The sequence below is a fragment of the Uloborus diversus genome, chromosome 3 (assembly GCF_026930045.1).
Source record: "Uloborus diversus isolate 005 chromosome 3, Udiv.v.3.1, whole genome shotgun sequence".
In the NCBI taxonomy this organism is placed as follows: Eukaryota; Metazoa; Arthropoda; class Arachnida; order Araneae; family Uloboridae; genus Uloborus; species Uloborus diversus.
Genome location: NC_072733.1, coordinates 47,822,995 through 47,837,399, shown reverse-complemented (window position 1 = coordinate 47,837,399; position 14,405 = coordinate 47,822,995). Strand labels below are relative to the sequence as shown.

The 14,405-nt window shown below is 31.4% G+C and overlaps 1 protein-coding gene across 1 annotated transcript in view; it reads right to left on the bottom strand.

Moving 5' to 3' along the window:
- The window catches only part of LOC129218341 (Bardet-Biedl syndrome 7 protein homolog), a 122,929-nt gene that overhangs the window by 41,873 nt on the left and 66,651 nt on the right, over positions 1 to 14,405 (bottom strand). Inside the window, exons 12-13 of the mRNA XM_054852580.1 lie at positions 13,354 to 13,453; positions 7,439 to 7,634 (exon numbers count right to left, since the gene is read on the bottom strand). Coding sequence (XP_054708555.1) covers positions 7,439 to 7,634; positions 13,354 to 13,453 — 296 coding nt within the window. The remainder of the gene's footprint in view (positions 1 to 7,438; positions 7,635 to 13,353; positions 13,454 to 14,405) is intronic.

The following is a 14,405-nucleotide window of genomic DNA, read 5'->3' as shown; positions in this document are numbered from 1 at the left end:
AGATGGAAAAGGCACGGTTCTCAACGGCGAAGTGATGACCACCACCGTTCTCCATCGGCTGATTTTCGTGAGTATGAAGATTTCTTTTTAAGTGAGGCAAACTGTCTAATGGATAGATCCAGTTCATATATCTTTGATTGTGCCCCCACCCACCACTTCTCAAAGGACAGAGACATTTTTCAGAACTTTGTAGAATTAAGTAACAAAGAAATGGCTGTAGCCATTGAAGGTAAAACATTTCCGATTGAGGGAAAGGGGGATATTTGTTTAAGATTTGGTAAAAGAAAAATTGTTTTAAAAGATGTACTTTACTCCTCCAAATTGAGACGAAATTTAATTTCGGGATCTAAATTTGATAAAGGTGGGGCAAAATTTGAAGCTAAAAATGGTATTTTGACAGTATCAGACCAGAAAGGTGTTATTTTTAAAGCATTTTTGAATAATGGTATATATTATGTAAAACCCCAAAATGTTGACAAATGTTTTCAAAAGTCTAGTCATGATAACGTAAATTTGAAGGATAAACAAAACTCTAGTCATTTTTCTCGTAATATCGTTAATGTTGAATCTTCAAATGTTGAATCCTTAGAAATTTGGCATAAAAGATTAGCCCACGTAAATGCTGATTGTATAAAGAAAACCAGCAACTTAGAAAGTGTACGGGGTTTGCCGAAATTCAAAGGGGGGAAATTTAATTGTGAAGATTGTAAATGGGGAAAATTTAAGAGGGTATCCTTCAAACCCATTAATAAAGTTAAATCTGAAAAACCTCTTGATTTAATTTATTCCGATGTTTGGGGACCATATCCCGTAAAAGGAAGAAATGGGGAGAGATACTACGTGTCAGTCATTGATGACTATTCCAAACGAGTTTCGCTGTATCCGATCAGAGAAAAGAGGCAAGTAACTGGTATCCTTATTCAGCATATCAGGAGGGCTGAAAGATTTTTAGGAAGTAAAATGAAAGCTATAACAACTGATAACGGAGGGGAATATGTCAATAATGAATTTCAACAGTTTTGTAAGAATTCTGGTACTTCTCACGAATTAACAAACTCTTTTTGTCCAGAACAGAACGGTGTCAGTGAAGTATTTAACAGGGTAGTTGCTAATGGGGCCACTGTATTGCTTGAGGAAAGCCGACTAGATAAAAAGTTTTGGCCAGATGCAATGTTGCACTTCGTTTACACCTGGAACACAGTTTGCCATTCGGGTCAAAGAAAAACACGATTTGAGCTTTATGGGAGAAATATTCCTTCAGTAAAACACCTTAAACCATTCGGAATCGTGTCTTACGTCGGAATTCCGAAGCAGAAACGTAATAAACTAGACTTAAAAGCTAGAAAAGGTGTTCTCATCGGATATGCCTTTAAGACGAAGGGTTATTGTGTTTATTTCCCAGAAACTGATACGGTTGTAGAAAGCATTAATATTTCGTTTAATGAGAATTTGTTTTATAAAAATGAATTTAAAAGTAATCGCAGTGGAGCGGTGATGGGCCATTGTCATTTTGACGATAAATCTAATCTTTCTTCAGACGATGAAAATTCCGTGTACGAAGATGCGAGCCAATCCCAGAACGTAGAAAATTCAACGGGTTCTGATTGCGAAATCGACACTACGTCGGAAGATGAAAGTTCCATTGATGAAGAAGTTAGACCCCTAAAAGAAACAACTTGGTTTAGAAAAATAGCACCGCAGAAAGATGGATCGCGAACTGATGTGTATTATTACGAAAAAAATAGTTCAAAACGGTTAAGATCCATTCATGATATCAGAAAATATTGTAACAGAAATGCTATAGTCATTGAACCGCATATTTTTAATTTCCAAGGTAAAAATACGTATGAAGGGGAAGTTAATGGTCAATCCACGAGCGCTAATTTTTCTCATTTATGACTAGATGAAGAAGAGATAATTATTCCCAACACTCACAAACAATTTTTAAAGTCAAAACAGAGGGAAAACTGGGAAAATTCCATGAAGGAAGAAATGAAAGTTTTTCGGGAAAGAAGGGTATGGACTTTGACACCACTTCCAGAAAACGCAAATGTAATGGGATGTAGATGGGTATATACTGTTAAAGGAAACGAACAGGGCCAAATCGTAAGGTGGAAATCAAGGTTGTGTGCACAAGGTCACAAACAAGTTCAATTTGATTCGTACGATTTAACATTCAGCCCAGTTGTATCATTTAGTGTAATCCGTTTCTTTTTCGCATTTCTTGTAATTTTTCAAAAGTGGGAAAATGTCCAGTGCAATGTAAAATGTGCATACCTTTATGCTCCCTTAAAAGAAGATGTGTATATGCAACAACCTCCCGGTTTTGTTGAAAAAGGGAAGGAAAACTATGTGTGTAAACTACAAAAGGCAATTTACGGACTTCATCAAAGTGGTCGAAATTGGTATTATGAAATAGACAGCGTTTTAGCAAATATAGGTTTTAACAAATTTCAAAGGTGTAATTGTGTTTATATTTTTCAATCTAAAGTAATACTTTTATTATATGTTGATGATATTGTGTTATTCGAGAAAAATAGTAAAAATATTGAATTTGTTTTAAACTTGTTGAATAAACATTTTGACTTTAAAATTTTGGGAAAAACCAAGACACTACTTGGTGTAAATTTTGAGGAATATGAAAATGAAATTAAAATGCATCAAACAAATTATATTACAGAAATTTGTGACCGTTTTAGGCATTTTAACTTTCCAATTTCTTCATTACCAATAAGTAAAGGTATAGTTTATTCCAATTCAAATTGTCCTCAATCAGAAAGTGAAAAACTTGAAATGTCTAAAATTCCTTATAGAAATTTGTTAGGTTGTCTCGCATTTATTGCAAACCGGACCAGACTGGATATTTGCTACGCCGTAAACATATTCAGCCAATTTCAGGCAAATCCAGGAATGTTTCATTGGGGAGGATTACTTAAATTATTAGGTTACGTGTCTCACACTAAAGATTTCAAACTCAGTCTAAAATGTAAGAAATTACAAATCGTGGGATTTAGCGATGCTGATTTCGCCAGTAGCAAAGATGATAGAACTTCCTTAGGGGGACAAATAATTTCACTAGATAATGCTCCGATTTCTCGGCGTACGTTCAAAGAAAAAAGCATATGCTTGTCAACCATGGAATCAGAAGTCGTTGCACTTACGGAAGCAGCAAAAGAATTGCTATGGTTTGACAGAATTTTAGATGAGTGCATTAACTTTGGAATTACCAATAGCCAGAAAGTAAAATCAATATTGTATGCGGATAATCAGGCCACGATAGATTTCTGTAAATCCCCAATTGAAAATTATAGAACGAAGCACATCGATGTTAAATTATTTTTTGTGAGGGACTTAATTAATCAGGAAATTTTCTGCATTAATTTTGTAAGAAGTAAAGAAAATCAAGCTGACGTAGTTACAAAACCACTTTCTAGAACTGAACTTGTAAAATTTTGTGAAACAATTTTTCATTAATCACTTTTGCTAACGATGAATATTCAATTCGAAAGATGTAATTTCGACATTGTATCAGGAAATTTTTTAATGTATTAGGAAATGCTTTTCTGTATTGTGTAACTTTCCCAAAAATGAAATATTCGCGAAATTTTATTAAATACAATCGAATTTACCAACGTTTTTTTTTTGAAAATGGGAAATTTTAGGGTGTTGAATTTTCATGTTAGAATAATTTTTTTGCAAATTACAGCTCTAATATACACTGAAGTAATTAGCTAAAAACTTAATATGTACATTTTTATTGCATACTTTATTACGAATGTGTTTATACTTGTGTTTTTGCAAATGTGTTTTTTTTTTTTTTTCGAGTTTTAGATTAAAGTCTGGATTGTAATTTGCGATTGGATGCATGTATTTTCGTCCCGATGGAATATCGTCGAACGATGTTTTGTATTATGCTTAATTATTGTTATATTTTCACTTTTCTATAAAGTTATAGAATGGATTTGTGAAACTAGAAGCCAAAGATGTTTTTTTGAAAAAAAATTTTTATTAGCTGTTTCTTGTAAGATGTAGAGAGGAGGGGCATTGTTAGAAATAGAATTTCTACAAATATCTCTACACTTACTTTTGCCCAGGTAACTGAACTTCACGATAATCAACCGATGCTTGTTCGGACCAACGATCCGAGTGAATCGGAAGTGAGTGATCGGATCGGACGTGTGACGTAACGGACTCCCGCCATTGGCTTAGCGGGGAGGCGTCTCTGCCACTTGGTGCATCCTCATTGGTTGCGTGGACGTGAGGGCATTGATGTGAATAATGATGAGGACAGACTATTTAATAGCGAACGGAGTTGAGATTCGCTCTCTCTTTTTTAAGACTCGTTCGGTGATGTCTGTCCTGTAAAAGGTAGCTAGGGTAGAGCTCGTATTGTTCGGCGGATTGCCGACGGTGCTTGGCTGATCGTAGTAATAGATTAGCGAGCCGTATTAGGATGAGCTTAACTAACTTGCTAGTCATATTTAATTAATCTTTTTTACCTTTGGCTTCAGTTATGTTTATACAATTATATTTACCTTTTTTTCACGTGTTAATAAATTTTAGTAATATTTAAAGAAGTTGCTTCATCAGTTATTCACAGAAAGTAGATGAAATGTTAGTTCTTTCACTAACTCTGCAAGAAGTATTACAGTTAACAGGTAATATCATTCATCAATGGTATCACTTTACAGATTTTCCATCAATATTTATCCACTGGTAAAACATTATCAGAATCTCACTATCAATAAATTTAAAAGCATCATAAATTGCATTTACTCCATACTCTTTGCATTTATGATCAGCACATTCAATTTTTACCAGAGTTTCATAATTGCATAACGTTAACTTAAGCAAATCTTTTATATTTTGAATTTCAAAGTCGGGAAATGCCTTCTTTATACTTTCTAGTAGCGATTCTAAATTTTCATGATACACACAATAACAGATTTCACTTTCTTTGTAACTGAAAGTACATCTTTTGGCTTTATTTCATGAAAGGGGCTAATACCGATCTTTATATCAGATTATTTACAAAATAATGTACAAGCTTCTTTTACTGTCATTTGAAGTATAGGTTTCTGTACTTTTGCTTTGAATTTGCCATTTCGAATAATCACAACAAATGTTTGACCACGACACAGCCGGCTGACATCACCTCTTTCAAAAACAGACTGAATTTCCTTAATATTGTCTTTTGAAATAGCATCTGATCTTGCTTCGCGAGTTTCACTAACATTTTCCTTTCTTAAAGCTAATGAACGGTATAACCTTTGTTGTTTTGATGGTGATAATTCTGCAACTACTTTAGCAATTACTGCTACTTTCTTTCCTGTTTCCTCAGGCAATTTTTGTTTTACTTTAGCAACAGTTTTTCCAAGTGCTGATGGAGAAGAATAAGTAACAAGAGGGCATTCTTGCTCTTTGTTTAGGATTTCCAGCTTCCCCCCCCCCCCAATTTGATTTTCTTAAACTTTTTTTTTATCCTTGAATGGATAATTCTTTGGGTGTCTTAGCCATAGCTTTTGTTGCTGCTGATCTTTGCTTCCATCTTAAACGCTCTTTTGCTTTTTGCTGTAAATGCAGGTCTGGATTAAGTTTTAGTCTTTCCCTATATTCTTGAGATCTTTCTGTGGATGTTTTCCCCATATCTAATAACTATTTGCTTGTAACACTTAGAACTTAAATACATTAATCATAAATGAATACATTTCTTTAATTACTATAAGAAACTCAATTTATCTCACAACCATGTTCTCACTCACTAACTGCTAACATAATAAAATATTGGGGTATACAAGTATAAAAGCAGAGTACATGTATAGAAAACATAAGGTGCTGCCATCTATCAAGCATAGTCTACATTTAAAATGTTATTAAAATGTTATTTTAGAAAAATTATGCATCTAAAATACTAAAAATGTCCCCTCCACAACAGAAATTGTCCCCTCCAAATCAATTTTGAAAAAAATATATTTAAGTATCTACAATTTTTTTCTGCTAGTAATTGATATAACTAAGCTCATAATACCATTTAAAAAGAAGAATAAAAATATTTTGTAATTGTTTCATTTTTTGCATATTTAAAAATAAACATTATAATTAAAAAATGTTTTGGAGGAGACACTACATTTTTTAAATTAATTTTTTAAATATTTTTATAGAATTGAGTAGTATTTTTAGAAGGCAAAACTTAGTTAGACTTATAAGCAAATAAACAAGCTTTTAATTTAGTTGCATATCATTAAAATAAAAATTATAGAAAATAGGAAAGTATATGGTTAACTGTTCCTCTCTGCAACCATAAAAAACTTAAACTGCATTTAAAACTAAAAAAAGAAGTTATTTTTTTTTTCCTATTAAGAAAAAACATCAGATTATAAAAAATATAATTCATAATGAATCACATGACATAATATTTATTATTCTGTGAAAAAAAAATATTTTTGGGACACTCAGGACCTAAATAGCATGAAATGACCCAAGGCTACTCACTTGCCACTTTGTTTCAAAAATGATGCAGTAAACCAGCAAACTTTTTTTTTTAAAAGAAAAAAATGGGAAACAAATTGATTCACAATTGTTTCCTAAATAAAGAAAAAATATATTTAAGTTAGAAACACCATTTTTTAGGCAATATTTAGAAATTGATCACTTGCACATGCCTTACAGAAGTGTGCAATTAGTGGATCCATATATAAGCTGACTTCCCTGATTTAGCATCAATGAAAGTTGCTTAACTTTTTGCATTATACATGGTTATATACAGTAAGAGGTCTGAGATGTATCATGAAATGCGTTAGTCAGAAATATCACAGAAGAACTAGATCCTTTAAGCCATGCTTCTGTTATAAGCTTGCAAAAAAGCACTTGGTTCATAAACAGAATATCGTTGGCTCAGAGCAACAGTAAGACACCTAATCCCAGGAATAACACAAAGATATCCTACTGTTCATCGGAGGCAATGATAGATTGAATAAACAGCTTTTAAGAGGAATATAAGTAGTTTTTCAAATATTCTCAATTTAGAGTCGATTATTCTACTTAAAAACTACCTAATCCACACTTTAAGACGCAGATCTTAAGCAGAAAATAGGTCTAAAATTTGAAGAAACAGTATATTTGACACTTCATTGACACATATCATGTATTTAAATTTATCTTTATTCGCAATTCGAAGCTTATAAAGAATAGGACTGCAAGCTTTTCACAAACTTTTTCTTCATTCTTTTTTCATATTTCGTATGAACTGGAATCAAACCTTATCAGCTGATGCGTTTTCTATTCATTGTATTAAAAAAATTAGCCATGTAATAATTGAAACTCATGCGTTACTCTTTTAGTCACACATAATTATAGTTTCATCCCTTTTTTTTCCTGATTCAGTAAGGTAACACTCAATGTTCCATCCTTTTAAGACATGATATAATTTATTACGTACTTGTATTAAAACATTATCAATAGCAGTCTGTACTTCAAGAGTCAATAGGTATGATGCATCTTCATGACTAAGTTGAAACATATCATTAATGCTGAAATATGGAACAGCAGAAACCCCACCAATATCTGACTGTGCAGCAAGCTGATAACTTTCCCTTTCTTTTTGCACTTGTAGTTGCAATTCTTCCACCTCTTCCCTAAAATAAGGATAAAACAGAAAGAATTTGTCACATACAATTATACCAAGTGACTTTTAACAATGTAAATAATAAAAATATTATGAAGGTCATCATAAACACATAATTACAGAATAACTATTCTTTTAAAAACACAGGCATTAGTTTCATTAATGTCATTTGAATTCAGCATGCAATTAACTATTTATCTTCAAAAAATATTTTCTCTTCAAAAAATACAAAGCAACAAAAGTACATGCATGGCGTTGTTAATATTTCCTCATTTCTTTTTTCTATACGATCAAAGTTAGAACACTAAGTCCAATGTTACGTAACTTTGCTTGGAAAGAGACTTAAAATATTCAACAGATGATTTGTTTATCAAAAAGAAAGATAGGAAAAAATGCTTTAAAAAGTACAGAGCATATAATTAAAGCTGGATTTATATCCCTAAGTTAATTCAGGTATGGGGGGGGGGGGTCCTTTTGCAGTTCGAACAACTTTGATGAAAACAAAACAAGCCATCTTTTCACTGTGCGTGTCTTTTTTGCTGATACAGAGACCGTAGCTGCCAACACTGAAAGATGAAAGTTCGGGAGACTGTTAGGAAATAAAACTTTTTAAAAGAAGGAAATGGAAAAAACACATTTTAAAATGATCCGAGTTATATAATTTTCATATTTGTGTACCAAAAGGTTTTGCTTAGGTGATTGAGATAGTTTTACCATAGGTTATTTTACAGAGTTTTAACAACTGAAAAATTCCTTTTAGAGGAAATTTTGTTGTTTTTATGAGATATTTACTTCATAAAAGAGGCATCAAATTTCAGAAGTCTCACGAACAAATTGGGAGAATCGGCAGCTATGACAGTAATCTTTTTCTTATGCTCCTTTTTTTATATATGTAATATTTTATAGACTTTGGAGGAGGTAGGAAATAAGAGAGTGATGCACTGACACCCTTTTAATGGAGTGTAGAGATATTTCTGATTTCAGGGGGTTCAGGGGTTTTCCTCCCGGGAAAATTCATATAGTATTCTTCAATTTGAATACTGGGGATATTGAGTATTTTGAGCAATTGGCACTACAAAGATATCAAGGAAAAAACGTGCGAACTTAAACCTTTTTAAAGCTATGCGTACTTTTGCAGATTAAGATCACTCAAAATAAAAATTGCTAGTGTTTTGATAAATCATTGACATTAATCAACAGAGAAGAAGAGCAAGGGAGGAGAAGAGAAAATGCATCCTCACTTGTCACATTGACTTCCAGTATAGTTAGTTTTTTATGTTTGATCATCCCCTTAACCCACCGACAAATACCACATTGAATTAAATGTAAAATGATCAATACTGAAAAATGCATAAAACGCTTTGTAAGAAATACTTTAGAAATGGTAAAAGAATGATTTAGAAAATAGGTAATGACAGAGTACCATCCAGCCATCATTTCGGTGATGGTGGGGGGGGGGGGCACCGTTTGACCCCCCCTGGGTTTTAGAAATGTAAAATAATAAGACCATTTGTTGTTTTAATCCCATAAAATGTACTGAATACATGCTTTTTGCCTCTTCCTCCCCTGGAAAAATTTGAAACAACAGGTCTGTTACACTTGATAAGAAATAAAATTGAAGCATTTTTCAAGGAGTTTCAAAGATATATTAAATTATTTTCAAGGACTCCAGAACAATTAAATTATTTAAAGCACTTCATTGATTTCATTTTCTAAAGGGCAAGATATGAAACAAGTGAGTCACATAAATTTGTCTTAAAGCAACAAAATAAAATGTGCAGCAAAACTACACGAGCCATGATTTTGCATTTTTGATACACAGGATGTAATCAAAGAGCTGACTGTGGCACATTTCAATATTCCTTTTCCCTTTGAATTTGTAAAAAAAAGTTGAAGGCTTACAATTTCATTTTTTCCCAAAGCTTTGAGGTTTTAAAGCACTCAGAAATTAAATTTATTATTTCAAGTAATAATCTTTTTTTGGGATTTGGGGGCTCCCAACAAAGTAGGAGCCTTAAGCTACAGCTTGTTCAACTCATGGGTAAATCCTGCACTGCATAAAAAGGAAAAAAAAATATATATATGTTTCTGGATGTTAAAATAAAAAAGTCATAGTTTCTACTAAATTTTCATTTTGACAGTGACGACTTTTTTTGTGCAAGGTGAACTATGGAAGGATTACACAAAAAAACAATAAATAATTTAAAGCATAATTAAAAAAGCTAAAAAAATGAAGAGAAAATACAATTTTTTCAAGAATTATAAGAAAATATACCGTAAAATCCCGAAAATAACACCCCTATTGATTATAGCCCCCCCCCCTTTTTTTGTGGAAAGTGAAATCACTTTAAAATCCTGAATATACCCCCCCCCCCCCCCCTTCACCTGAAAATTTTCCGATCATCTTCATTTGCCCCTCCCTCCAAAAAAAGATTTATAACATTTTCTGCTTTACTTGGAAAGCATTTACAAAGGTTTAGTTTCCCCCTCCATGTGCAGTTTTGCTTTTCTAAAAAAAAAAAGAAAAGAAAGAAAACACAATGATTTAAACAAAAAAGAAAAAAAAGTCTCCACGGTTGATTCCTTCCAAAATGTCTAGACTCCTTTTGATGCAAGGGTGCCTTTTTTTCTTGTTGTTGTTCATAAGTATTACAAAAGAAATATATACGATTAAATTATAACATAAGTTTTCATACCAAAAGAAAAGAAGATTTGTAATAAAAACAAAGTACAACAGTTCAAGATTGCATTTTTCTTTCTTAATGATGTTATTGATAATGAAAATACATTAGCATGCCCTCATGGCTGGACTAGATTTCAAATGTGGTATCAAAAACTGATATAAATTAAGCTATATAAATAAATAGCAATAAGCTAAGACTTATCCTTATTTTTTTATATGATTATAATCTATTTATTTCAAAACAAGTTTTCAAGACAAAGAAATTAAAAACAAAATTTGATTAAAACTCCATAAGGAAGCCAAATTTAATATGAAATTACTTTCATACACTATTATCCTTCTGCAGATAAGCAAAGGTGGATACAAGACAAGGTCGCATATCCCATGAGGAACACAAAATTTTCCGAAATGAAGTCCGAAAACGCAAGTTTACTGAAAAGCAAGTCTTCACTTTCAGAACTGAAGTTTCAAAAAGGCAATTTCATATGATCTAAGGAGATGTTAGGAGGGGGAGTTGGGAGGCCGTTCCCGGGCATTTTGCAAAATTTAAGTCTTTAAGACGCAATTGTGGACATGTCAGGTAGTGTTGGGGGAATTAATGTGTTGTGTGGCTTCCCCTGATAATTTTTTGAAACTAAAGTTTCAAAAAGCGCAATTTTAGACAATCTTCAATGATGTTAGGGTAAGAAAATATCAAAGCATTCCCTTGGAATTATTATGAAATTGAGGTTCTAAAATGCACTTTTAGAATACTTCCTTCTACAGAAAAAGAAAGGAATAGGTTCATTAACTTCTTTGATAAATCTTTATATTTTAGTCCTGTTAGAAATAAAAATCCCTTCAAACATGGGTACATAATATATGTAGTGAGAGGTAAGTTAAAAAACCAATCGCCTCCTCCTTAAAATATTTTCGGATCTGCCCATGCAAATAAGTAAAATACTAAAAACCTTTTGCAAAACTTTATACTTCTAAGAAATTATATTCAGTAATCAACTATTACTTTGAAGTAATTTAAATACATTAGGTTCATGTCTCATGTTTCAAAAACATTCATAAAATGAAATGTCAGTTACAGAAAGGGATGCTTAATAGTTCAAGGTAATTTATCATCCCAAAATGATTGACAATGTACTTGATGCTTCATTTTCTAACTATCAAAGAGAGAAACATTACTGCTTTTGTTTTAAAATGATTAGTCAAGTATTTTGTAGCAAAATAAACAAAGCACAGCATCAACTTAAAAAAAAAATATCTAAATTTAACAACAGTACTTAAGCTAAGGAATAGCACATAACAATACAAAATATTTACATTTCATATAAGTATATATTGGGCATTTAACAAAAACCAAAAAAAAAATTACAAAGTGCAAAAAAGCATACTTTATGTGCATGATTCTCTAACAGCATCACAATAAATTAGTATAAAAAGTGCAGGATGTAACTGTTGCAAAAATCCAAAGCATCCTGGAATACATCATTGATAAATGTAACAAAATTATGAACAGAAATGCTAGTATCAATAGACAAACAAGCATTTCATACAAAGAATACTTCAGCAGAAAGTCACTATCTTATGCATTTATTATAATGCATGAATGATAAATTTTGAATGGAACAAAGTTAACAATTAAAATTCACTAAAATGGACAGCAAAAAGTTAATAAAAATCATTTTTACAAACAAGCATATAAATTCACAAGTTTTATGTATGGCTATTTCTTAATAAGTACAAAAACTGAAAATAATAGAAAAATAAAAAAAAACATATGTACTGTGTTGGCCTAGTTTAGCATTGACTTTAAATGACATTAAATTTGCTTTTTTTTTTTGGTGACATAGTTGTAAGAATTTTTATATGCAAAGTATAACATAATATATCCACTAATTTGATGCAATACTTATCACTAATTCTTACTCAGTGCGTGATTTTATGTTTTACTATTGAAGCTACTACTTTTATTCTTTTATTTTTGAAGTACAGCATTGTGCTTTTCTCTATGCTTCATAATGTTTTCAATAAAACAAAACGTTATATATGTTTGCAGACTTGATTAATCTAAACAATGTTTTAAATTAAAACTTCAGCAATCACATAAAACATTTTTCTCCTTAAGACTAATTATTAGCTAGCCACGCTTAAAAATTAAAGAAAATCAAAGTTAGTACAGATATTGAACATTACTTTTAAGTGAGATGATATTTGATTTCTTTCGGGTACATGAAACATTGCTAGATGAACACATTTATGTTCAATATTTTCATCACCATTTAATAAAAGAGTCATATGTTATACTTAAAAAAAACTAAATTTGAAAGAAAGCAAAAAATAAATGTGTACCACCCAGAGGTCCCCCCCTTCTTTTCCCCCCTCTCACTTTTGCCATTAATAGTAGAAAGAAAAGTCAACTGTTCTCCATTGAAAATTAGATTCATTGTGGCAAATGTTGTTTAACAGACAATTTTTATTCTGGAAAGAAAAGCTACAACTAAAATATACAAGTTAGACTGTTAATAGACAAGTACCACTGGAATCCTTTTGTTTCAAAGAACGTCGCAGCTGGGAGGTTGACATAAATGCGTGTATTTTGTCGAATACATATATACTTATATGTATACTTATTCATGGATAAAACAAATTTCCTCAAACTCATAGCCCAATCTCAAATGCTCTTGAGGATTAGACAAGATGGTCCTCTGTCTTAATCTTTAAACTCGGTATGTTCTTTAAGTCATGCTGACATGATAAGTTTTATAGAAACTTTAGAGTTATTTTTTCCTATATCACGTATGGAGAGGAAAATTCAACATAATAATTAAGGAAACATTTCAGCAAGTACTTCATAAACATACATTTGAGAAAATGAAACATGAAAGAAGGGTTTAAGTCTTGCTAAACTTACAACAAATAGCCGTAACTAATGAAATTTTACCTTAATTTAAGTTACTCTAGAAACAAAAATTGTATTTTTGGGAAAATATGCAAAAACCTTATACAGTTAAAAGTATTAACATGTTTATGTATAAAAAGGAAACAAAAATACCTAAGTTTATAAATTTTTTGAGCAGCATCTTCAGAAATAAGAAGATAGTTGGGATCTAATCGTTTGTCAGCAGGTTCAGAAGACAATCCAAAGATCCACCCTAAAAAGTAACAACTTAAATGACTTTCCAAAGCAGTGAAGAAACTGATTCAATAAAATTGCTAATTATTAAAAATTAGAATGCTGATCTCAATGGTTTTATAATGCATTTGAAAACACATGTAAATTACTTAAGTTCTGAAAACATAAAATTTTTGTAAGAATTTACCCCATTCAACTAAACTATTCAATACTTTTTTCAAATATTTTGAAATGTATTTTAACAGTTTCTTGTTTAAAATAGCCAGTTGAATATTACTAAACAAAAGTTCAAATGAAAAACATTCATACAATATTATTTTACATTATGTTTATTAAGAACAACATAGCTTGTTTTAAAAGATTAAAGTAAACATTGAATAATATAACCTATACTTTTGTTTACAAAAATTAAATGCTTAAAACAAGCTAAGAGAAGAAAGCCAAGTACAATTAATTGCTAACAAAATCAAAATATCATGACAAAAAAAAACTCTTTTGCTAAACCCCTACAAATTAATTCAAGAATTTAACATAAAGAGCTCAAAAAGTAATAGAACAATGCAAATACAACTAAAGTTGTTCAAAAATAGGCTGCTGACCTTCCCATACTTTAAAAGGATGGTTATAAAATAACTTTCAAATATTTTTTACAAACTGTTAATTATACTTTTTTGCATTGTTCTCAATCAATGATAAAGTCATCCCTCGCTACTTTGCGCTTCAACTTTCGCGGCTTCACTACTTCGCGGTTTTTTCAGTTTTTTTTTTCAAATTCAGTAACTAGCTTTTTGCATGCGCTCGTGTAAACTTTTCCTACAAAAGAATAACAATGTATGTCTTTTTAAGTAAGCTGAGCTCTTCTGAGGCGTGTAGTTGTACTAGTTGAGGGAGTGGAGGTATAAAATCACCGAAGAAAGTGAAGGGAATCGCTGTTTCATTTTAACCGTTAAACACTAACTGGATAGTATAAA